Consider the following 24,989-nt stretch of genomic DNA (forward strand, 5'->3'; position numbering starts at 1 on the left):
AAAAAGACCAAGGCCCGCCCGGGCCCTTGCGCTGCTTCTCCTCCTGCTCTCCCTCTTCCGGGCTGCCAGGAGGCGGCGTGTGACCGGGAAAGCGCTCCGCGCCTGAGGGGAGAGAGAAGGTAGGCCTCAGCCGCCGCTAGGCCCAGCACAGGCCGCGCTCCCTCGTGGCCGCCGAAGCCCCCGAGAGACGCTTAGCAGGGAGGGGAAAGGGAGGGACGCGGCCTCTGAGCATGTCCAGAGCGCCGGGGACTTCGGAAATTATTATTTTACGGCCCGGGGAGAAACGCGGCCTCTGAGCACGTCCAGAGCGCCGCAGACTTAGGAAATTATTCTTATTATTTTGCGCCCTTACGGCTCGGGGAGGGACGCGGCCTCTGAGCATGTCCAGAGCGCCACGGGCTTCAGAAATTATTCTTATTATTTTGCGCCTTGGGGAGGAACGCGGCCTCTGAGCATGTCCAGAGCGCCGCAGACTTAGGAAATTATTCTTATTATTTTGCGCCCTTACGGCCCGGGGAGGAACGCGGCCCCTGAGCATGTCCAGAGCGCCGCAGACTTAGGAAATTATTCTTATTATTTTGCGCCCTTACGGCTCGGGGAGGAACGCGGCCCCTGAGCATGTCCAGAGCGCCGCAGACTTAGGAAATTATTCTTATTATTTTGCGCCCTTACGGCCCGGGGAGGAACGCGGCCTCTGATCATGTCCAGAATGCCCCAGACTTAGGAAATTATTCTTATTATTTTGCGCCCTGACGGCTCGGGGAGGAACATGGCCTCTGAGCACGTCCAGAGAACCACAGACTTAGGAAATTATTCTTATTTTGCGCCCTTACAGCTTGGGGAGGATTGCGGCCTCTGAGCACATGCAGAGCACCACAGACTTAAGAAATTATTCTTATTATTTTGCGCCCTTATGGCTTGGTGAGGAATGCGGTCTCTGAGCATGTCCAGAGTGCCACAGGTCTCAGCAATTATTCTTATATTGCGCCCTTACAGCTCCCCGTCTTTTTTGGTGGGGCGGGACCACCCGCAGCGCTATTTGGACCCCTGATGGGTGGCACTCAACACCCAAGGAGATGGGGGGTAAAAACGCAATACTGTAATGAAGCTGCCTAATTGGGCCCCCTGTCATGGGTGCTTTAGTTGAAATGCCTGCCTTGCTGCGGGTCAGACTAGATGACCCTTCGGGGTACCTTCCAACTCTACGATTCAGCTGCGTAGCAGCTTGGGATTATAATAGGGATGTGTTTTCCTGTGAAGTGGGCTGTAATTGGGGAATGGGTCTAGGAGACCACTGTAAGCAGATGAAAACATTGTAAGGTAGCGAATATCATGGACAATTTGGAAAGATACAAAATAGGCATTATGAAATAATATGCAGTTGAGAGGGTATACAATAGGACCCATGGAGTGGAAGGTGGGAAGTCAAGAGATTTGGTGGAATCTCGAAATATGGATGTAATTTGGATTGCTATAAACTTAATACTTGCAAAACCAAATAAAAATTACTGTAAAAAAAGAGAAGAAATTGGGGGATGGGGAAGGCTCCGCAAGTGAGCTTCATGTCCCCACCACCAACAGGGATGTGTTTTCCTGTGAAGTGGAACAGTAGGCAGTTGATCGGGGCCAAGTTGGGACCATGGATCCACCTAGCTTTGTGTTTCCAGCTGTTTTTCAGACTACAACTCCCATCATCCCTAGCTAGCAGGACCAGTGGTCAGAGATGATGGGAGTTGTAGTCCGACAACAGCTGGAGAGCCAAGTTTGAGAAATACTGGAAGGGAATGGAGAACCTGCAAGGCTCCAGATGTTGTTGGATTCCGGCTCCCTCCCAGCAGCCCTGTCAGTGGGGAATTGGTGTCTGGCAATATCTGGAGGGCCACAGGTTTCAGACCCCTATCCTAGACCAGGGGTTCCCAAGCTATGGTCTGTTTCATTCAGGTGGTCCATGGCTTTGCAGTTGAAGACAGGCAACAGCACATCCACGGCATTAAAAACACATATTGGTTTTTAATTATTTTATTTTTATTGCTTCTTTTGTTTTGTTTTTTGCATTGTATTTTATTTTATTGTGCTACAGTTTGTGAAATGCAAATTGCAAATGCAAGATAACTACAAGGAGTAAAAGTAGCAATCAAAATACAATAAAAAAAACTCACCCTGTGCAGCGCAGCTGCTGCAGCAAACAGACGGAGAAATTGTTAAGTGGTTTGCGAAGACCCTCTTTGAAGGAAAGATGCTTTGAAGGAAAGAAATCTTTAAACACACTGTGGCTAGCCAGCTCCCTCTGGTGTTACTGTAAAATACGCATGCCTGCACACCAAATCCTAAAAACTTGTTATCTCATTTGCTGCCATAACTGCTTTGTGGCTCTGATGAATTCCTTCAATGTACTCTTCCCTTTGCATTCCTAGATCAAGGGGGGGAAATATTTTATCATATGGCCTGCTAGTTGTAGTAGTAGTAGGAAAGAGAGCATCTTCCAGGTGTGTCAAGCACCTTGATCTTCAGTTTCACATGAAAGTTGGGAAACTACATTCAGATGATAGGAAAACAGTGAGATTATATGGGTATTTGGAAATGAATTCTGGGACCTTGATGTCCTTTCCCATTTAGAATTGGCATTAGGTTTGGTGGTGGGATCCAGACATAAGCAAACATACAACAGCTCAGGGTGGAAGCGGCTGGAAAATGTTTACAATATATATGTCTGTGGCATGGATTAACCTTCAAACATAATAATAATAATAATAATAATAATAATAATAATAATAATAATAATATTTTAATCTGGCCAGGTCTCCCCAGCCACTGTGGGCAGCTCCCAAAATAATATTAAAAACATGATAAAACGTCAGACATTAAAAACTTCCCTAAACAGGGCTGCCTTCAGATGTCTTCTAAAAGTTGTACACCAATCTATCCTGTTAGGGATTGATTTCTTCTTGTACCTTGGTAGGGTTTTCGGAGCTTGTTCATTCTGTCTAAAAAAGAATTCAACTAGGGAAACAACACATTTCAAGGGCCCCTTTATCGTTTTGTAACATGTCCAGCGAAAGATGAAAAATGCTAACCTTGTCCTTATTGTCCTTCTCAGTCTAGTTCTTTTCTGAACGGAGAATTGCGGTAGTTGAAGAATAAAGCAACTCTGAATCTTCAGGGTCCTCCTTAATTAAGATGACCGACTCCAGGCTTCAGCAAGGTGAATCACCTGTTGCTCAGCTTGATGTGACCATCTCAGCTTGTGAAGACGGGGCATTCCAAAAGAGAGGGCACAAAGCAAGAATTCTTAGCCCCGAAGAAGCCGAAAAACTGGCCAAAGAACAGGTCTTTGTCTCTGACTTCAAACAGCAGAAACTAGAGAAGGAAGCACAGAAGAACTGGGATCTGTTTTACAAAAGGAACAGCACCAACTTTTTCAAGGACAGGCACTGGACAACTAGAGAGTTTGAAGAATTAAAAGCATGCCGTGAAGTGAGTGTCATTACGCATGCTAGAGCATCAGAGGGAAAGCAAGAGCTACAGTAGAAATGGGGTTTTGGGGGGGGGACGACTGGAAAGCCCTAGCCAATCTTTGTTCCATCTTAATTCATGTAAAATTTTTAATGAATGCAATAGGTACGTAGATGTACCTTGCTGTTTCCATGATGCTGCCTGGGCAGTTGCTATGGTAAAACTTGATTTGGCGACTCCTCAGATATTTTTGCTGATGCCAGTCAGTTACTTAGCGTGCAAAGGTCCTGCTCACATAAACAGAACTTCCCATTTCTGCAGAAATTGTACATTGCAAGCCTTTGCACAAATGCTTCATTCAGCTCCAATGACCTCCTTGCTCTAGATGGTTGTGGTGTATTTTATTTAATCAGAATTACATAATATGTCATCTAACAAATCCTAGACATTGTACACTGGAGTCCCTGCAATGATTGCAGGATAAGTCAGTATTAGAATTACCCCCCCCCAAAAAAAAAAAGAAATCAGGACAACAATAGTATTCCAGATGCCTCCAGTATAGATTACTGAATGACCTGGGAGGATCTGATGTTGACACTAAGTAGGGATAAATCTGGTTAGTGCTTCGATGGGGGACTGCTGGGAATCACAGTATTACTGTAGGAGACATAGCTGCCCATTTACCCCCACAGAGGTGGTTTGGAACCTAATTTGCTTGGAAGATTGTATTTGTTGGGCAATGAAGACAGGATGATGATGATTTTATACCCCGCCCAACTGGCTGGGTTTCCCCAGCCACGCTGGGCTGCTTACAGCAGATAAAATATATAATGCATCACAACAAATGCCAAACCCAGATTCCTGTTAGCTCCAACTGAGCACTAAAGAGCAGTTTTCCCCCCAGGAGGGTGACGGTAGCAGCAGAACAAGGGGAGGTGTGGATAAGCCAGTCTGTATATACATATGTTTTGTGAAATCGCTATGCATCATACAGCTTAAATCATAGTGAGAGATGATGTTCTTGTTGTGATTAGTAGTATTTATAATCTGCTCTTAATTGAATATTTCAGTTACAGAGCAGGGGACAATACTGCTCTGTAAACAATAAAAAATATACAAAGTAAATATAACAATGTGTAAAAATTACAGAATCTGTAAAAATAGGTCCAGCGTATAACATAAACAAATGACAAAAATAAGCACTCTTATTAAACAAATGACTTAAACAAATGACAAAAATAAGCACTCATCACAAAATAAGCACTCTCCCTTGGTCTGGCACATAAAGAGGGCCCACTCTGCACCAACAGACTCTTACTCTGTTGGCCTATGAACTTAATGCCTTTCACCCCTGCTCTCCAACCCAAACAGGCTGTCATCCTGAATAGCTGCCCGTAAGCATCTGCAACAGGGACACGGGTGGCGCTGTGGGTTAAACCACAGAGCCTAGGACTTGCCGATCAGAAGGTCGGCGGTTCGAATCCCCGCGACGGGGTGAGTTCCCGCTGCTTGGTCCCTGCTCCTGCCAACCTAGCAGTTTGAAAGCATGTCAAAGTGCAAGTAGATAAATAGGTACCACTCTGGCGGGAAGGTAAACAGCGTTTCCGTGCGCTGCTCTGGTTCGTCAGGAGCGGCTTAGTCATGCTGGCCAAATGATCCGGAAGCTGTACGCCGGCTCCCTTGGCCAATAAAGCGAGATGAGCACCGCAACCCCAGAGTCGGCCATGACTGGAACTAATGGTCAGGGCTCCCTTTAAGCATCTGCAACAACAACTTTGTACCCTGTTTTTCTGCAGTAGCAACATAGCAAAAACACACATAAAAATGAAGCACACAAAAGAGGATTGTGCCCTCATGGAGACCCCAAAGCAAAGTCTACAATGAAGAGAGGTGTCCCTTTCTTGGCTCTCTCTTTATTGTAAACAAATGATTTCCAGGGTGATAAAACTTAGCACTGCAATGTGATTCATATGTGTGGACCTCGTTTCTGAAAACATTGCAGATTTTTAATGATGCATTTTGCTCTGGAAAGATATCAAATGCAATTGTTTCTCTCCCAAACAGTTTGAGGATCAGAAACTCACCATCCTTGAAGCAGGCTGTGGTGTCGGGAATTGTTTATTTCCACTTTTAGAAGAGGATTTGAATATCTTTGCTTATGCCTGTGATTTCTCTCCCCGAGCTGTGGAATATGTAAAGGTTGGTGAGATGTTTGTCTTACTCTCCCCTGCCCCCCCCCCCGCCCACAAGAGACCGGTGCCTAAATGTTCTTTGAAAAGGGAAAATAGTATATCCCTATTTTTAAAAAGTGAATGATAAAAGAAATGAGGAAAAAGAGGACAGATTGTGCCAAAAATTAGGGGTTCCTACATATGTTGTATAGGGTTTACTACACGGCTGTTCCCAATTATTATTCATTTACACATTTGGTTAGCCTGACATAACAATTTCTGGAGAGTGATTGCTCCACCAGGCTAACCGAATAAAGCTTTTAACTCTTCCTACCCTTGTATTTGATTACATGATCAGTGATGAATACTTAACTCTTGAATGCTACAGTGTATGGCATTGAGTCCCAGTCATGGTTTCCTTTCTTCCCTATTTCACATTGAGATCAGCAGGCACAAACACTGAATTGTTGTGAAAAAGTAGGCATCATATGACTGAAAATATTGAATTGGAGGCTTGAAAAGAAATCAGCCACCTTCTGTGCAGAGAGAGAGGGTAGCCTGGGTCGCACAAGAGGACAGGGCTCCTGAACCTGTAGTAGCTGTGTAAAAGAGAAATTTCAGCAGGTGCAGCAAAAATGGAAGTCTGAAAATCTTCACAACTACAACATCAGGTTTTCCATGGTCAGCTTTGGTTAAGGCTGGCGTGGCAATAGTCTCCCTTGTTTTAGCCACATAAGTTTCTGCAACCATAATCAGCACATAGCATAATGTGCTCAGATAAATAGAAGAAAAATATATACAGTGGTACCTCAGGTTAAGTACTTAATTCGTTCCAGAGGTCCGTTCTTAACCTGAAACTGTTCTTAAGCTGAAGCACCACTTTAGCTAATGGGGCCTCCTGCTGCTGCTGCGCCGCCGGAGCACGATTTCTGTTCTCATCCTGAAGCAAAGTTCTTAACCTGAAGCACTATTTCTGGGTTGGTGGAGTCTGTAACCTGAAGCCTATGTAACCTGAAGCATATGTAACCTGAGGTACCACTGTATTCCTGTTCTCTTTTATCGTACTGCATATGTTGACTAACCTTAACTCATGTATATCTGTGACATTATAAGGATTACATAAATTCCTTTCTAATATGAAAATGTCAGGAAATAGATTGTTGCCAGGTTTTAGGTGCAGACATATCTTCCAATAATTTCAAAAAAAAATTCCTTACAAATATTCTATCTATCCTTTTTTTTATTATGGTTTTTAAAGAAAAGGTATTTTTGAATTTTGAAGATTTATAACAAGTCAGTCTAGCATATTTGAAGACAGGTTTTCAAAAGATTAATTTATTAAAAGTGACTTGTCCAAGATATTGACCATGACCCCAAAAGGCTGATGGTATGATAACTCCATGAACAGTACGGGACTTCCTTGACTATTCTTGCCACAGTGATTCTGTCCGCTGGTAAGGCTAGTTATTAATGAGTTCAAAAGCAGTTAGTTCTCAAACGTTTTGGCTCCCGAATGCTGCAAACCTGGAAGTGACTGTTCCTGTTTGCAAACTATTTTTGGAAGTCGAACGTCTGACGGGCCTTCCGTGGCTTCTGATTGGTGACAGGAGCTTCCTGCCGCCAATCAGAAGCTGCGCTTTGGTTTCTGAACATTTTGGAAGTCAAATGGACTTCCGGAACGCCAAGGTACGACTGTACTATACTATAATATACTAGCTAAAATCATGATTTAGGGACATGTTTGTGGCATATCTGTGCCACAAAGGGATAGAAATGATTGTTCTCTTGCTGTTTCATGCTTTCATGGGGCACTTTTCAAAAAGTCTTCATTTCAGCAAGTGAAATCGGAGCATTTGATTGCAAATGTTTCTCAGAAAAAAACCTTTTCACTTCATAGCAAAACCCTTTATATGATGCCCAGAGATGTAAAGCATTCCAGTGTGACCTTACCAAAGATGACATTTTGGAAAACGTGCCGTCAGATTCCGTGGATGTTGTGACCTTAATATTTGTGCTGTCTGCTGTTCATCCTGAGAAGATGCATCTGGTTTTGCACAATCTTTATAAAGTAAGTAAGCTTGCATTTTAATCAATCTACCATAAAATCATCAAACATGTCTGCTCCGAAAAGTTGCCACATGTTTGCACGCTGTGGCCCCCTTCCTCCAAAATACATTGGTGCCCAAGTGAGCTAATGAGAAATACGGACATGGGGTAGCTTTGTCAGGGCTGTGTGTACCTTCACTAAAAAGTAAAAAATTGGAAATCTAGGCAGTTCAAAAGCCCTATTTTGTTTAATTTCAGCTATGCTAGTCATTGAGGAAAGGCAACAAGATATGCAGGGTGTAATGGTTCTAGGGGTTGCTCGTGCGTAAACCGGCGCCACACCTGGCTGGGTTGCCTGAGTGAACCTCTTCTGTCCGGACAGCCACTCGCCCGTGGCTGTCTCAATCGCTGGCAGAATCCGTCAGTGGGCGTTTCTTGAACTTCTTCCAGCAAAGAAGCTCTTTGACGCCTAGTCTCCTCCTACTCTCCCTGCGCGGAAGCCTTCTGCGCAAGGAGGGTGTGGGCAGCGGAGGACCCTTACTCTCCCCGCTGGTCCCCGACAAGGAGTCATGGAGCCACCTCGCCGATTCCCCCATCTGCCCCCCTTCTCCACTGGTGCTACGCTGATTCCCTTCCCCAGAAGATGGGCTGCCTCTCCCCATCCCGGGACGCTCTCTGGAATCCCTCTGGAGCCTGCTCTCTCCCTCCGGCCCTGATGGCAGTTCCCTGACACAGGGCACCAAATGTCTTGTGTATCACTGGGGTCCAATCCCACTTCTATAATCCTTTACAGTGGTACCTTGGTACTCGAATGGCTTGGCTTCTGAACGCCGCAAACCTGGATGTAATTGTTCCTGTTTGTGAATGTTTTTCAGAAGCCGAACGTCCAACGTGGTTTTCGCTTGAGTGCAGGAAGCTCCTGCAGCCAATCGGAAGCCGCACCTTCGTTTTCGAGCGGTTTTGGGAGTTGAAGAGACTCCCGGAAAGGATTAAGTTTGAGAACCAAGGTACCACTGTACTTGGATAAAACCAGTTTCTTTTTTCTAAAAAAAGTTTAGGGGTACTCTCATTTTGACACAAGAAAACCACCATTTTATAATTCAAATCAAGGAAAATAAATACAGTAAATGAACAAAAGTACAAAGACTCACAAAATGTTTAGGAGTATGCATACCCCTGCGTCCTCCCAGAAAAAAAGCACTGGATAAAACTATGATTGGAGCATTCAGAGAAAAGTTTTTTCCAAGTACCTTGTAATAGTAGGAATAAAATGTCCAGTGCGTTTGATGCGCTGTAAAAATATATCTGAAACAGCTGAGCCTCATGACACACAATATTCCATTTTTAGATGTAGTGCCATGTTTCTGTTTTATAATGTCAATTTTATTTTTTGTTACTTCTTTGTCAGGTGTTAAAACCAGGCAAATGTGTGCTGTTCAGAGATTATGGCCTCTATGATCATGCTATGCTGCGGTTTAAGTCTTCTAACAAGCTTGGAGAAAACTTCTACGTCAGACAGGATGGAACCAGGTCATACTTTTTCACAGATGGTGAGTCTTTCGGCTTTGTTTACACTTTGCTTCCCAGAAGTATTGCATTTTTATCCTAGTTACTTTATGAATCGCTTCCAGTGAAACATCTCAAAGTGATTAACAATAAAAATGTAATCAAAACAAATACAAAAACCATTAAAAAAACGAATACAAACTGGGTTTAAAATCTCCACTTGTATGGTCTTGTGGCATTTCCTTAAGTATAAATCATGGGATTCAGTAGTCATTTCACATTGGTACTGTGCATGGGGCTTTATTGTGCTTCTCTAATTACTTTTCACTATTCCTAAATTCTCTTGAGTCTCCCCCCCCCCATTTTACATCAAACAATAAAATAATTTTTCATCAAATTTCAGTACCCCATTTCGAGCTCCCTCCCTTTCTACAGTTATCTATCTTTATACGTAATACATTTGTAGCATCTCCAAATTAAACCTAGTTATTATTTGTCCAGAACAATCAAAATTAGTTTTATATCACTGCACGTCTTTACGTTAATCCTGCTAATGATTTGATCTGTTTACAATCATTTTTAAAATATCCAATATACGATTTCCATTCCAAATTAAAAACTCTTTCATCTTGATTTCTTATTCTTCCGGTAAGTTTACCCTTTCTGCAAATTCCAACTTTTTTTGCTGCCATTCTTCTTTAGTCTCAGGACACTATCTTCTTTCCATCTTTGGGCTAAAATCATTTGGGCTGCCATTGTCACATACGTTTTTATATTGTTTGGGTATCTCTAGTCCTACTATTCCTAAAAGAAAAGCCTCTGGTTTCTTAAAAAAGGTTACCGTATTTTTCGCCCTATAGGACGCACTTTTTCCCCTCCAAAAATGAAGGGGAAATCTGGGTGTGTCCTATGGGGCGAATGCAGGCTTTCGCTGAAGCTTGGAGAGCGAGAGGGGTCGGTGCGCACCGACCCCTCTCGCTCTCCAGGCTTCAGGAAGACATCCGCAGCCTAGGCAGCCCTGCGGGAGTTCCCGCAGGGCTGCCTAGGCTGCGGATAGCAGCATGCTTCCCGGAGCGCCGGGCGCGCTGAAAGCAGAGCGTGCGGCGCTTCGGGAACACATCCGCAGCCTAGGCAGCCCTGCGAGAGTTCCCCGCAGGGCTCCCCACGCTGTGGATAGCAGCCTGCCACCCGGTGCGAGCAGCGCCCTGAAGAAGATCGCCCTTTGTGCCGGGCAGACATCTGCAGCGTGGGGAGCCCTACAGGAGTCCCCTGCAGGGCTCCCCACGCTGCGGATAGCAGCCTGCCGCCGGGCACGAGAGGCGCCCTGAAGCAGAGCGCCCCTCGCGCCGGGCAGACATCTGCAGCGTGGGGAGCCCTGTAGGAGTTCCCCGCAGGGCTCCCCACGATGCGGATAGCAGCCTGCCGCCCGGCGCGATGGGCACCCTGAAGCAGAGCGCCCCTCGCGCCGGGCAGACATCCGCAGCATGGGGAGCCCTGCAGGAGTTCCCCGCAGGGCTCCCCACGCTGTGGATGTCTGCCCAGCCCGCGTGGCGCCCTGAAGCAGAGCGCCCCTCGCGCTGGGCAGACATCCGCAGCGTGGGGAGCCCTGCCGGAGTTCCCCGCAGGGCTCCCCACACTGCGGATAGCAGCCTGCCACCCGGCGGGCAGGGCACACTGAAGCAGAGCGCCCCGCGCGTCGGGCAGGCATCGGCCAGCCCCACAAGTTCGGGGGACTGCAGGGAGGCGCAGCGCCGCCATCCCGCTGTTCCTCAACCTGGTTCGGTTTCCCCGACCTGGTTTTTCCCCCCTTTATTTCCCCCCAAAAAAACTAGGTGCGTCCTATGGGATGGAGCGTCCTATGGGACGAAAAATACGGTATCTTAAACATTTTTTTCAACTCATTGTATATCATTTCCCTGTAGGCTTTTAGCTTCTTACAGGTCCACTGCATATGAAAAAGGTACCTTCTTTTTCTTAACACTTCCAGCATATATTCAATTCAGATTTATACATTTTTGCTAATCTGTTAGTTGTCGGGTACCATCAAGTTCTCTGAGTCTTTTTTTTTTTTGTTAAATAATTTTTTATTGGTTTTCCAATTTTATCAACAAAACAACACCAAACAATACAAACAGCAACAAACACAAACAAAAACATAAATTTTGATTTCTTAACCTCATTTTCATAAGCCTCTTTTCACGGACTTCCCCATACCTTCCCCTTTTTGCATCCTAGTTTTAGAATTTTTCAGCAACTTTTTTAGCCAATTAAAATTTAACTTATTCTCCTTATCAATATCGCATTAAATCAAAAAGAATAAATATAGCTGTAATTATACATCTTCCTTTCCCTTAACACTTTAACACTCCTCAATTTTGTAGCGATTTTTCAAATATACTTTAAACTTCTTCCAATCTTCCTCCACAGTTTCTTTCTCCTGGTCACGGATTCTGCCAGTCATTTCTGCCAGTCCCATAAAGTCGATCACTTTCGCCTGCCATTCTTCCAGCGTGGGTAGTTCTTGTGTCTTCCAATATTTTGCTAGTAGAATCCTTGCTGCCGTTGTGGCGTACATAAAAAAGATCCTGTCCCTCCTTGGCACCAGTTGGCCCACCATACCCAAAAGAAATGCCTCTGGTTTTTTATGAAAAGTACATTTAAGTACTTTCTTAATTTCATTATAAATCATTTCCCAGAAGGCCTTAATCTTTGGGCAGGTCCACCAAAGGTGATAGAAGGTTCCTTCAGTTTCATTACATTTCCAGCATTTATTATTGGGCAAATGATAAATCTTAGCAAGCTTGACTGGGGTCATGTACCACCTATAAATCATTTTCATAATGTTTTCTCTTAAGGCATTACAAGCCGTAGATTTTATACCTGTGGTCCACAACTGTTCCCAATCAGCAAACATAATATCATGTCCTAAGTCCTGTGCCCATCTAACCATTGCTGATTTAACAGTTTCGTCAATTGTATTCCACTTCAACAGCAAGTTATACATCTTTGATAGGTTCTTAGTATTGGATTCTAACAATTCAGTTTCTAATTTCGATTTTTCCACCTGGAACCCAATTTTCCTGTCTTGTTTAAAGGCCTCCATTATTTGATAATAATGGAGCCAATCTCGTACCTTGGACTTTATCTTCTCAAAGCTCTGTAATTTAAGTTCGCCACTTTCTATTTCTAAAATCTCAGAATATTTTGGCTAATTAGTTCTCATATTAAGTTTCTTCACCTCTTTAGCCTCCATTGGTGATAGCCACCTGGGAGTTTTGTTTTCCAACAAATCCTTATACCGAATCCAAACATTATACAGTGCTTTCCTAACAATATGGTTTTTGAAACCCTTATGCACTTTAACCTTGCCATACCAGATATATGCATGCCAACCAAACATGTTATTAAAACCTTCCAAATCCAGAATGTCTGCATTTTCAAGTAGTAGCCAGTCTTTCAACCAGCAGAAGGCTGCTGATTCATAATACAGTTTTAAGTCTGGCAGGGCAAATCCCCCTCTTTCTTTTGCATCAGTAAGTATCTTAAAGTTTATTCTGGGCTTTTTGCCCTGCCAGACAAATTTAGATATATCTTTCTGCCACCTCTTGAAACAATTCGGTTTATCTACAATTTGTAATGTCTGAAACAAAAATAACATTCTAGGCAATACATTCATTTTAATCACTGCAATTCGTCCTAGCAAGGTAAGCTTCAGGTTCGACCATATTTCTAGATCTTTCTTAATCTCAGTCCAGCATTTATCATAATTGTCTTTAAATAGATTCACATTTTTAGATGTCATATTAATTCCCAGATATTTCACTTTTTTTGCCATAATTAGTCCAGTTTCCTCTTGAAACCTCTCTCTTTCCACATTTGTTAAAATTTTTTCCAGAACCTTGGATTTTTGTTTATTCAACTTAAATTCTGCAACCTGACCAAAAACTCGAATTAATTCTAGAACTCTTTTTGTACTAGTATCTGGCTCCTGTAGGGTCAAAACTAAGTCATCTGCAAACGCCTTCAGTTTATACTCTCTAGCTCCGACCTGGACCCCTTTCACCAGCTGGTCTCCCCTTATCATGTTTAACAAAACCTCCAGGACTAATATAAAAAGTAACGGGGAGATTGGGCATCCCTGCCGTGTCCCTTTTTCTATAAGAAGTTCATTCGTAACCACATTATTTACAATTAATTTTGCCTTTTGTTCCGAATATATTGCACCTATACCATTTTCAAATCTTTGGCCTACCCCCATCCCATGGAGATTCTTCTTCATAAAATTCCAAGAAATATTGTCAAAGGCTTTCTCCGCATCCACAAAAATCAAAACTGCCTTTGTATTGCTATTAACTGTCAGCATTTCTATTATGTCAATTATGTTCCTTACATTATCCGATAAGTGTCTACCCGGGAGAAAGCCTGCCTGGTCCTTATGAATCTCCTCCACCAACACTTTCTTCAATCTTTTTACCAAAATGTCTGCAAATATTTTGTAATCCACATTCAATAAAGATATAGGGCGGTAGTTCTTGATCTGTTTTTTACCAACCTCAGTCTTTGGTATAAGTGTAATAAAGGCTTCTTTCCACGATTCAGGTGCCTTCCTCCCCTCTAATATTTCATTACAAACCTCCTTAAGCGGCTGTATTAACCATTCCTTTAACGCTTTGTAGTATCTGGAGGTTAGTCCATCTGGTCCTGGAGATTTCCCTAGTTTCATATTCTGAATGGCACCCTCTATTTCTTGCTCAGTTATTTTCTCATTCAAGATCTGCACACTCTGTTGCGAATTTTTTTGTAATCCATATTTCTTAAGGAAATCTTCCATTTCTCCTTCATTTTCTGGCCCTTGTGCATAAAGTCTTCTGAAATAACTCTGGAAGCAGTTGCTAATCTCATTTGGCTTAGAGATGTTCTTTCCATCCACCTCCAAGCTTGTAACAGTGTTTAATTTCTGTCTCTTCTTCAGTTGCCATGATAGGAGTTTCCCACATTTGTCTGCTGATTCAAATGTCCTTTGTCTCATTTGCTTTATCTTCCATTCTATCTCCTGATTCATCAGTTCCATATATTGCATCTGATAAAACTTAATTTCTCTCAAAATCTCATGAGACTTTGGTTTAGACCTCAATTTCTTTTCACCTTCTTTTATTTTTTCCAAAATCTTATCTTTCTTCTCATTTTGTTTCCTCTTTTTTAAAGAGTTCTGCTGTATTAGGAAACCTCGCATCACGGCCTTGCTTGCGTCCCAGATCACTCTTTTCTCCACTTCTGTCCTCAGATTTATCTCAAAATAGTCCTTCAAGGTTTTTTGGGCCTTTTTGTAAACTTCTGGATCTCTAAATAGGGTGTCATTCATTCTCCATCTAAAGGAACCAGCTGTTGTTACCTTCATTTCCATCTTTACCGCGTTATGGTCGGAGCGTGTCTTTGGGCAGATTTCCACTTTTTTTATCATTGGAGCCATTCCACTAGTAATCCATATTTGATCTATTCTTGTCCATGTCATCTGGGACTCTGAAAAGAATGTCCCCTCTCTCTCGAGAGGGTTTCTTAATCTCCAAATGTCTATCAAGTCCATGTTGTCGGTCATTTCAAAGAAAGTCTTAGGTAATCTCCCATCCTTAGAGATCACCTGTCTTTGTGCTTTGTCCATATATGTAGAAACAACGCCGTTCATATCTCCTAAGAGAATCACCTTATAATCCAGGTAGTCCATCAATGTCTCATGCAATTTCTTGTAAAATTCTGCCTTCCTTTCATTTGGTGCATATATGCTGACTGTCAGAAACTTTTCTCCTTGGATTTGTATTTCAATTGCCAATATTCTTCCATGTTCATCTTTAAAAATCAATTTAGGGGCCAATTTCTCCTTTGCATAAATCACCACTCCTCTTTTTTTAACTTTATCCGATGAGATAAATTCCTGTCCTAACCTTTTGTTTATAAGCAATTTTCTATGTATTCTTGTTATGTGGGTCTCTTGTAAACAAATCCAATCCAATTGTTCTCTTTTTAAAATATGAAAAACTTCACGTCTTTTTCTGGGAAGGTTCAAACCGTTACAATTCCAGCTTAAGAATCGCAGAGACATTGTTGGTTAGTTTCCTCCAGCCGCACCCTGCGGCGGTTCTCCTTCTGTAGGTGATTTAAGTCCAAATGTCAAATTTCCCAAATCTGTATCCGATGTCGAGTCCAGCACTCCTTTCACCAAGTCCTCTTCGTATCTATCCAAGAATTGCTCTTTACAAGTTCTCTGAGTCTTGGTGATGTGAGTTAGAGAGCGTTGCAGCAAAACCCCACCAGAGCAAAATAGTAACCTTCAAACTGTACACAGATACTGGGGTTCCAGCGATGCAGATATAATGAGGTACACGACCAAATAAATATTGTAGAACTGCTGCTTATGCATAAAAGGCCTTAAATCTAGATCTGATTGATGATAAGGTATCCTTACAATTTTGGGGAGGCCACTTACCAAATATGGATTACAGTTTTGTCCGCTTTAAAGTTCAACCAGTCAAGTAGGAAAGAACAACAAACTTAATCACGACAATTGTGATTTCTTCAGCAAATGAAGTCTGGGGGCTGATGCTTGAGAACTGCCCCAATGCTCTTTCTTTTGACTTTTGAAGTCTTAGTTGCCTGCTGCAAAACCTTCTCGTTACCTGGGGCTTCTAATTCTATTAAAATGCAAAGGCTCTGGGCAGGGCTGGGCTGAAAAGAGGAGCCTGCGTAGTTACACATTGCCATCTCACGTTCGTGCTTCCACCTACGCTGGATGACTGCTTTATCTTTCTTCTCTTCAGATTTCTTGGCTGAACTTTTCCTATCCGTGGGGTATGAGCAGGTGGTCAATGAATACGTGCTGCGAGAGACGGTGAACAAGAAGGAAGGCCTGTCCGTGCCGAGGGTTTTTCTCCAAAGCAAATTTCGGAAGCCTCAAAGGGAGACGTGATTTTTGCTCACGGGCACCTGGACTATTTTAAGTTGGCATTTGGATGTTTCACTGAAGTGCCCTCCCTTTGGTGTTATACCAGGGTGATTGACTCTGTGCTTGCCAAAGCTGCTGTCCTGTTTTCTTCGCTGCAGGTGAATAAAGGAACCGATGTGAGCAGCCAGTACGTCGTGCCATGACTCAGGTTCTCCATCGTAAAGCAAATACATTTATTTTTTAAATCTTGGCATTAGATGGCGCTGTACACCAAGTTTCTGTATCATCAGTCCACGCATCCTCTTGAACAATTAGAATTGCCTTTCCCCGTGTAAACTGTGCCACTTAAGTCAAAACTCCCCTAAATTGTGTCTCTGCCTGTGATTGTTCCCTTGCTCAGGCTGATTAAATGTGTCTGTTGCTTCCAGCTTACAACACCCTGAAGCAGTTTAGTGAGGAAGTCCTGTTTTTAGATGGGAAATCTGACGTTTCATTTTGTAATGTTAAAGGAACCCTGACCATTAGGTCCAGTCGTGACCGACTCTGGGGTTGCGTGCTCATCTCGCTCTATAGGCCGAGGGAGCCGGCGTTTGTTCGCAGACAGCTTCCAGGTCATGTGGCCAGCATGACTAAGCCGCTCCTGACGAACCAGAGCAGTGCACGGAAACGCTGTTTACCTTCCCGCCAGAGCGGTACCTATTTATCTAGTTGCACTTTGACATGCTTTCGATCTGCTAGGTTGGCAGGAGCAGGGACTGAGAAACGGGAGCTCACCCCGTTGCGGGAATTCGAACTGCCGACCTTCTGATCGGCAAGTCCTAGGCTCTGTGGTTTAACCCACAGCGCCACCCGCGTCCCTTTTTTTGTAAGGTTAGCTTATGGGAAATCATTACCATAGAGTTTGTGTAAAGTGACGCAAGCAGCACGATTGAATGGACCATGAGCATGCACACGAGAAGTCTAGCCTCTCTCTGATGTACTAGCTTTGTAACAGGTAACGGGAAGCATTAAATTGTGCTTCCGCCAAAGTGGTGCTGTCCCGGAAGAACTGCGTCAGAACTGTGGTTTCAGGGGAGCTGTAGGTCAGTTCTTATCTGACAGATTGGACAGGCTGTTGCCCCCATGTACTCACTCAACCTTTGGGGCCAATTGAGGTTCTGCCCTGAATAAAGCCTATACAGCTTGTTTACTTTCAGCACAAGAAGGTCCCAGAGGAAAGGATTCCTGCCTTTTCAGAAAAGGAACATATCTCTTGTTCCCGGTTGTGTGCTGCAGCACTGAAAAGGGACCACAGAAAAACACTTTGGAAACATCCTTGGCTGTGTGTACTTCAGGGTAAAAACCATTGAAACTCAGCACAGATGTGCCGATTTCCATTATCCATTTAAATCTTGCAGATATGGGTCCAGAGCAACAGGTAGTTTGCCAGGTGGGCTGGCACCACTTTCTAGTTCTCCATAACAACAGCACTAGCACATGATACAAAGTGCTCCTGTGTGCTGGTCCCATGGGTTAACCATGAGGCGAGGTCCGAGTTCAGTCCGAGGTTTCAGGTGCAGAATGGAGGTAGTCCATCAAAGCTGAGAGCAGGGCAGGGAGTCAGGTGAGGTCAGGAGCTCCGGCAGGAAAGCAGGACAGGGTCCAGACAGGAACTGGCTTCCAACAATATTGCTCCCGCAACTTGGGACTGGGGCTGACTGGCTTTTATCTGCCCCGAGGCATAGGGTGGCCCCTGTCCACAGGTGACTCGCCTCTTCTGGCCTGGAGGTGAGCACTCCTCCTGCGGGAACTTAGTTCCCTCCGCCTCTCTGCCTTGAGCCTCTGCAGCTCAGGAGAGGCTGGAGGGTTACTGGACCCAGAGGCAACCTCAGCTTCCCCTGACGGGGCTGAGAGTGGAGCACCTGCAGGCAGTGGGTCCTCCATCCCCTCAGGAGCCAGAGCAGACTCAGCTGGCGCCTGCACCTGAGGATCCAGCACAGGTGAGGACCCTTCAGGCTCAGCTGGTTCTGGAGGCGGGGAATCCTGTGCAGGCTGGGATTCCTCAGGTTCAGCATCCGAGTCCGAATCCCAGGCCATCACATATTGCCTTTTATATACAGGATAGGATGACGCAGGGCCTAGGCCCTAGGAGATGCTGGCATGAAGGGCTATGAGAAACCCACCTAGCCTTACGCATGGACCAGCGTACAAATGACAAACTACTGCCGTTTCCTGTAATCCTGCCCTTCTTGCGACCTTTAGGGGTTCTGTTTGTTTTTAATAGTGCCAGCAGACTACTAAAGCCCAAACCAGAAAGATCAAATTGCACTGATTCTGGGCAAAGACTTTTATAAACACATTAAACCTTTTAAAAATAAGAACAGCATGGAATATGCTTCGCAGAAAGTCTATGGGCAAAAAGAGAGAGGCAAGCACAGCTCCTTCTTCAGCAATTCTATGATGAGACTTACATTTGACCTTTAATGGGATGGAGAAAGGTTTGCAGTTCTGTCCTCAGCAGGTCTCAAGGTCTGTACTGGGGTAAATTACTGTATTTTTCACTCTATAGGATGCACCGGACCATAGGACGCACCGGACCATAGGAGGGGGAGAACAGGAAAAAAATAATTCTTGTTCTCCCCCTCTAAAACAAGGTGCTTTCTGTGCGTTCAAGGTGCGTTCACCCGAAGCCTCCGGAGCCCAGCGAGAGTTCCCGCTGGGCTCTGGAGGCTTTGGGTTCCTTTCGACCTGCTCTTTGGGGCTGGCAGGGGGAAGCGCTGCTTTCCCCCACCGCCAGCCCCAAAGAGCAGGTCGGGGAGCAGCGGGAAGGCAGCGCACGGGAAGGCTTGTGGGGCTGGCGGTGGGGGGAAGCGCTACTTTTCCCCACCACCAGCCCCAAAGACCAAGTCGGGGAGCAGCGCAAAGGCAGCGCGCCACCTTCCCGCTGCCCCCCGAGCTTGTGGGGCTGGCAGTGGGAAGAAGCGCTGCTTTCCCCCTCCGCCAGCCTCAAAGACCAGGTCGGGGAGCAGCGCAAAGGCTGAGCAGCGCTCCGTCTTTCTGTTCTGGCTTTGGGCTTAGCCGCGCAGCCTGCATTCGCTCTATAGGAGGCATACACATTTCCCCTTAATTTTTGGAGGGGGAAAAGTGCGTCCTATAGAGCGAAAAATACGGTAAATCATTTGCAAGTCATATTTGAGTGCTTTGCTTGAGAATGCTTCACCTCCAATAACGTTGGCGTTACTTTAAAGCCAGAAAAAGACCGCTTCCAGATTCAGTGTGTGAGTGTGAAGGATAATTTTGTGCTACATCTGGTGGGAGTGTAGGTCAGGCTAAAGGTGAGAAGTACATAACGGGGTAAGCACTTACTCCAGGTAAGGAAGGACCTGTCAAATTCTGGCACTTCGGCAAAGACTGGATACATGACTGGCCTTACCATTAGGCCAAGTGGGGCAGTCTCATACAGCGTTACAATCAGAGCATCACTAAAGGGAAGCAAAGAGTTAGTTACTGCAGAATTTTATGGTGAGCGTTGCAATTTGACTACTTTTAATCTTGGGTGCCAAAGTGGGAAAGCACACTGGGGAGGTTGGAGCTTTGGTGAATGAAGGTGTCCATTATTTTTCGTTTTTAAATATTTTTTACTGACAGTTTTTGAGATAAAATACAATAAGAATCAAACTAGACTACAGAATGAGAATATTTTAAAAAACCAAAACGTAACGAGAGAGAGAGAGACCATATAACACCGGTCCTGAAAGACCTATATGGCTCCCAGTACGTTTCCAAGCATAATTCAAAGTATTGGTGCTGACCTTTAAAGCCCTAAACAGCCTCGGCCCAGGATACCTGAAGGGGTGTCTCCATCCCCATTGTTCAGCTTGTATACTGAGGTCCAGCTCTGAGGGCCTTCTGGTAGTTCCCTCCCTGCGAGAAGCGAAGTTACAGGGAACTAGGCAGAGGGCCTTCTCGGTAGTGGTGCCCGCCCTGTGGAATGCCCTCCCATCAGATGTCATGGAAATAAACAACTATCTGACTTTTAGAAGACATCTGAAGGCAACCCTGTTTAGGGAAGTTTTTAATGTTTGATGTTTTATCGTTTTTAATGTTCTGTTGGGAGTCGCCCAGAGTGGCTGGGGAAACCCAGCCAGATGGGTGAGGTATAAATAAATTATTATTACTATTACATGTAGGGCCCTTTACCATATTTATATCATATATTTATCCACATACAGAAGTAGATCTTCCCATCTCCCACCTGGGATTCTACTTCTCCCAGTCTCTCACCCTGGAAGATACTTTCTACCCTCCCTTTCATGCAGGGAGTCCTCCCCTCCAACTGTCCTTTTTGTTGTGTGTCCTCCTCAGTCCAAGTTAAAGGACTTCTTATATGTCCCTCATTTGGAAAAGCCGCCAATTAAGTATTCATTGAGCCTTCAACAGAAGCCACCTTTATGTTCTCCACTTCTATCTTTCTTTAACCCTATTCATTAAAAAAAATCACCCAGGGTTCAGAAAACTAACACCAGATCATTGGTGTTAAAGGGAAGGTGGGTTCCCCCCCCCATTTAAAAATAGTTTCTTTGCCGCAGCATATAATTCAAACATTCTCATAATCTTAAAAACCAGAAAATAACATGTCATATGCTCCAATCTCATTAAATGGAAGGAATACATTATATCTGCAGCAATTGGAAAGGTTAAAATGTATATTTCAAGTATTCCAAACTATGTTACTCACCCCAAGCACTAATCCCCCATGTGCCTCACTACCTGTGCGTTCAATAAAACTGCCCCATACTGCATAGAAGTTATTGTTTTTCTTTTGGCCTCTCTGCAATTTCCATGCTAGCTTTTCCAACAAAGCTTTGTCTGCCAGACCACTTCATACTACTTATCCATGTTCAACAGTTGCAGTGTTTCCCATGTGCTGGCTATGATTGTTCTTATTGTGGTCAATAAATGGGTTATAAGATCTTCATTTCTAATTCTTGGTGAGTCCTGACTGAACAAATTAAGCAATGCCAGTCCTAGGGACATAGGAACTATCTACCTTGTAATCAAAGATATCTCTGCAAAGACATTTTCCCAGAATTTTTCTATTTTCTATTTTTGAACACTCCCACCACATATGGCTTTATGTCCCAAAAGGGGACACCCTCTCCAACACATAGGAGAGTTGAGTTGTTCTGTCTTATACAATACAAGCTAGACATCTGAAAAACCAACCATGTGTGATTTTTGAGGGCACTTTCTCTTGTCATTGTCAAAATTTATACAGGGCTTTGATCCACAATCCATTCCATGCCTCTTCTGAAGGGGAGGTTTTGCTGTTGTTAATTACAGTGGTACCTCGGGTTACATACGCTTCAGGTTACAGACTCCGCTAACCCAGAAATATTACCTCGGGTTAAGAACTTTGCTTCAGGATGAGAACAGAAATCGTGCTCCGGCAGCGTGGTAGCAGCGGGAGGCCCCATTAGCTAAAGTGGTGCTTCAGGTTAATAACAGTGTCAGGTTAAGAACAGACCTTCAGAACGAATTAAGTACTTAACCCGAGATACCACTGTATTATCATTATCACAACTGAATTATGTAGAATTCTAAGGTTATTAGTCTGCAGCAGGTATTCAGGTCATCAAGGCTAGTTCATTTCTTTAAGATACCACATTTATGGTGTTCTTCCTAAAGCAGTATAAGACAACGTTCATTCCCATTCTCAGCAATTGGATCAAAGCATTTCCCTAGATATTGGGAGGGATAGACACAAAGCACTGGGCTCCTGTTTCTAGTGGCAACCTTGCATTTGTTGTCATCCTGCCTGGTTGCAGAGTAAACTACATCACAAGAGTATTGTGACATCAGCAGTGCCATCCCAGGCAGACTTTGGAGCAGATGGCCAGGACCCCAGCCCTTGAGGTGGTGAGAAAGCTACAAATAACATTCTGCTTGACGGTTGAGTTGGTATGGCAGCTAGTGAAATATTGGGCAAGTCCAGCAATCGCGTATTCCCTTGTAATGGTATAAAATATCACTAAATAGGCATATAGGAACAGCAGGTTGTTGCAGCCCAATCTGCCTTGTGTTTAGGAAACATTGCACCGAGGCGACACCCTTTAAACCTAGATTGCTGTTCATTTAAAAACACTGGTAGCGTTAAGATAAATTCAGCAGTGTAAATAAGTTTTGATGGATGTAACAATGGATTACTGAATGGTTTAGTTTATTTAAACTATGCAGGGATATAGGGTAGGCAAAATGACCACCGAAAAAGGTAAGTCATTGATTTAAGGTCGTTTAAATGAATGTTTTGAAATGTGATTTAGAAAATTTAATTTAAAAAATATATACAAATATGCCTAGATTGCATTCCAGGGAAGGTGTCTCGATCAAGTTGCAATGGATTTTTTTATTATTATTATTGTCACGGTTTTTTAATTCTCCCCCACTGAACTCGGCAGTATCTAATCTCACCAGGATAGAAAACTGTACCGAGCGCTTGATGAACAACTGAACTAGCTGTGCACACCTGGGTACCAATTAAGCGTGAGTCGTTGGTGTGAAAGCAGGAAAGAAAAGGATGGCAAATGAGTAAGGAGGTGAGACCACCCATTAAAACGGAATCTAAAATATAAGCCTTTCACACAACTATAGCCTTACAAAGAAACCAATTGGGGAACGGAAGGCCTCTGCCTGTTATGAAAGTTCTTGGCTTGTTAGGATAAAGGCAAAACACCGTATTTTTCGCTCTATAAGACGCACCAGACCACAAGACGCACCTAGGTTTTTAAGGAGGAAAACAAGGAAAAAAATATTCTGAATCTCAGAAGCCAGAACAGCAAGAGGGATCGCTGCACAGTGAAAGCAGCAATCCCTCTTGCTGTTCTGGCTTCTGGGATAGCTGCGCAGCCTGCATTCGCTCTGTAAGATGCACACACATTTCCCCTTACTTTTTAGGAGGGAAAAAGTGAGTCTTATAGAGCAAAAAATACGGTAACTAAAGAAATAAGGAATTTGTTTGGTAAAGACACCTGTTTAGGAGTACACTCGTACCTTGGAAATCTAATGGAATCCATTCCGGAAGTCTGTTCAACTTCCAAAATTTTCAGAAACCAAAGCGTGGCTTTTGAATGGCTGCAGGAATCCAATAAAGGTATTTGATTTGATTTGACGGTGCTTTTAGCAGAACCTGCTTTTGGCAGAACCTGCTCAGTTTTTGCCAATGCTTGCAGAACATTTTCTACACTACCCAGTGGCCAGTGTTCTCCCCTGCCTGCCAAATCATGCCAATGTTATTGGTTAAACGTCTCGGTTTGGGACTCAGTGGAGGAAGTGAGCCCTGGTGCTACCAAGCTCGTCACATGCCCCAGATAGTTGCGTGCCAAATTCAGAAACAGGCAGGAATTTGGGGTGTTTCTGTATCAAGTGGGCCACAGCAAGGAGGGAGAATAATACTAAAAGCAAAGTCTCTAAAGGCAGTAGAAGTGAAACCAAAGATTGACAGAAACTGAGAAACTATTAACACTGTCTTGGGGGAAGCACGCTGTGATTTTTTTAGACATGGGTTTCCCCTGCAGCATTTGTGTTTTTCTTCCTCAAACGCAGACCTCCAAGTGCCCCTATTTTCCAGGCACAGTCCCTGGATTTACAGAAGCTGTATTATTAGGCGTGTGACTGCATGTAGAGCTAGCCTACTGAACAAAGGTGCAAGTTACATTAGTTTCCCTTCCCACTTTTGCCTTGCATTTGCCCTGTCCCACCCCAGAATGTGGCCCTTGGGGTGATCAAGATTAGCCAACTCTCGGTGTTATGTTGGAGGGGATGCCGGGAAACAGGGAACGATGTTCACATGTGGTGGAGGTGTAAATATGTACAATTCTTTTGCCAAAGGGTGTTTTAAGGAGATAACAGAAACCACTGGGTTAAAGCTGACCGAAAGTTCAGAGGTAGCATTATTATCAATTTACGATGACGTGGAAGGTTCACAGGCTATGAAGGACTTGCTCACAAATTTATTGACAGCTGCACAAATTATGATAGCTAGGAAGTGCAAGGGGCAAGCAGAATATAAAATAGAAGAATGGTATAAAGAGGTGTGGGGTACAGCTATTAATGATAAATTAATGGGTGCCATTAAGGTAAGATGGGGAACACGCAGGAGAAATGAGATATGGAGGGTGTTTGTAGAATTTGTACTGTTAATAATAATAATAATAATAATAATAATAATAATAATAATAATAATTTACTTATACCCTGCCCATCTGGCTGAGTTTCCCCAGCCACTCTGGGCGGCTCCCAATCAAGTGTTAAAAACAATACAGCATTAAATATTAAAAACTTCCCTAAACAGGGCTGCCTTCAGATGTCTTTTAAAAATAAGATAGCTGCTTATTTCTTTGACATCTGATGGGAGGGCGTTCCACAGTGTAGGCACCACTACCGAGAAGGCCCTCTGTCTAGTTCCCTGTAACTTCACTTCTCGGAATGAGGGAACCGCCAGAAGGCCCTCAGCGCTGGATCTCAGTGTCTGGGCTGAATGATGGTAGTGGAGACGCTCCTTCAGGTATACAGGACCGAGGAGTTAAAACGGAAAGGGGTCAAACCATCGCAAGAGGTGTTGAAATTTTGAGAGGTTGGATAGTTACAATGGAATGGTCTCAGTGGTGGTGTTCTTATTTATGATTATTACTTTGTAAAAAAAATGTATAAAATATAAATAAAAGAATGAATGGGGTGGGGGAGATTTGCCAACTTCTGAAGTATAGGGAGGTGTAAAAGTGTTGGGGTGTTATGATGCAGGTGATCCGAGCCAACAGATGGGAAATAAAGCTTTTGCAGAGCTGGGCTTGTGGTGGGGAAGAGAAAGAGGTAATGCAAATTGGCGGGTGTACCGAAAC

General features: G+C 43.9%; 1 protein-coding gene across 4 annotated transcripts; it reads left to right on the forward strand.

The window, feature by feature from the left end:
- Positions 1-5: 5 nt before the first annotated feature.
- Positions 6-22,816, forward strand: METTL6 (methyltransferase 6, tRNA N3-cytidine). 4 transcript variants are annotated; one of them, XM_083706071.1, is made up of 7 exons: positions 6-119; positions 3,098-3,474; positions 5,518-5,652; positions 7,522-7,692; positions 9,079-9,220; positions 11,207-11,220; positions 15,428-15,804. In XM_083706071.1, exons 2-7 carry the CDS (start codon positions 3,178-3,180, stop codon positions 15,437-15,439), a joined length of 771 nt encoding a protein of 256 aa, XP_083562197.1. In that variant the 5' UTR covers positions 6-119; positions 3,098-3,177; the 3' UTR covers positions 15,440-15,804. The 4 variants fall into 4 exon arrangements, with proteins under 4 accessions (XP_083562197.1, XP_083562198.1, XP_083562195.1 ...); XM_083706072.1 differs by lacking the exons at positions 11,207-11,220; positions 15,428-15,804 and adding an exon at positions 21,921-22,816; XM_083706069.1 differs by lacking the exons at positions 11,207-11,220; positions 15,428-15,804 and adding an exon at positions 15,989-16,540.
- The last annotated feature ends 2,173 nt before the right edge of the window (positions 22,817-24,989 follow it).

This window comes from Podarcis gaigeae (assembly GCF_964106915.1).
Source record: "Podarcis gaigeae genome assembly, chromosome: 12".
NCBI classification, from domain to species: domain Eukaryota; kingdom Metazoa; phylum Chordata; class Lepidosauria; order Squamata; family Lacertidae; genus Podarcis; species Podarcis gaigeae.

Coding starts and splice junctions, on each gene's coding strand:
- METTL6 (XM_083706069.1), top strand. CDS start 3,178: ATGACCGACTCCAGGCTTCAGCAAGGTGAATCACCTGTTGCTCAGCTT. Junction 5,653..7,521: donor GAGCTGTGGAATATGTAAAG/GTTGGTGAGATG, acceptor TTCACTTCATAG/CAAAACCCTTTATATGATGC. Junction 7,693..9,078: donor TTTTGCACAATCTTTATAAA/GTAAGTAAGCTT, acceptor CTTCTTTGTCAG/GTGTTAAAACCAGGCAAATG.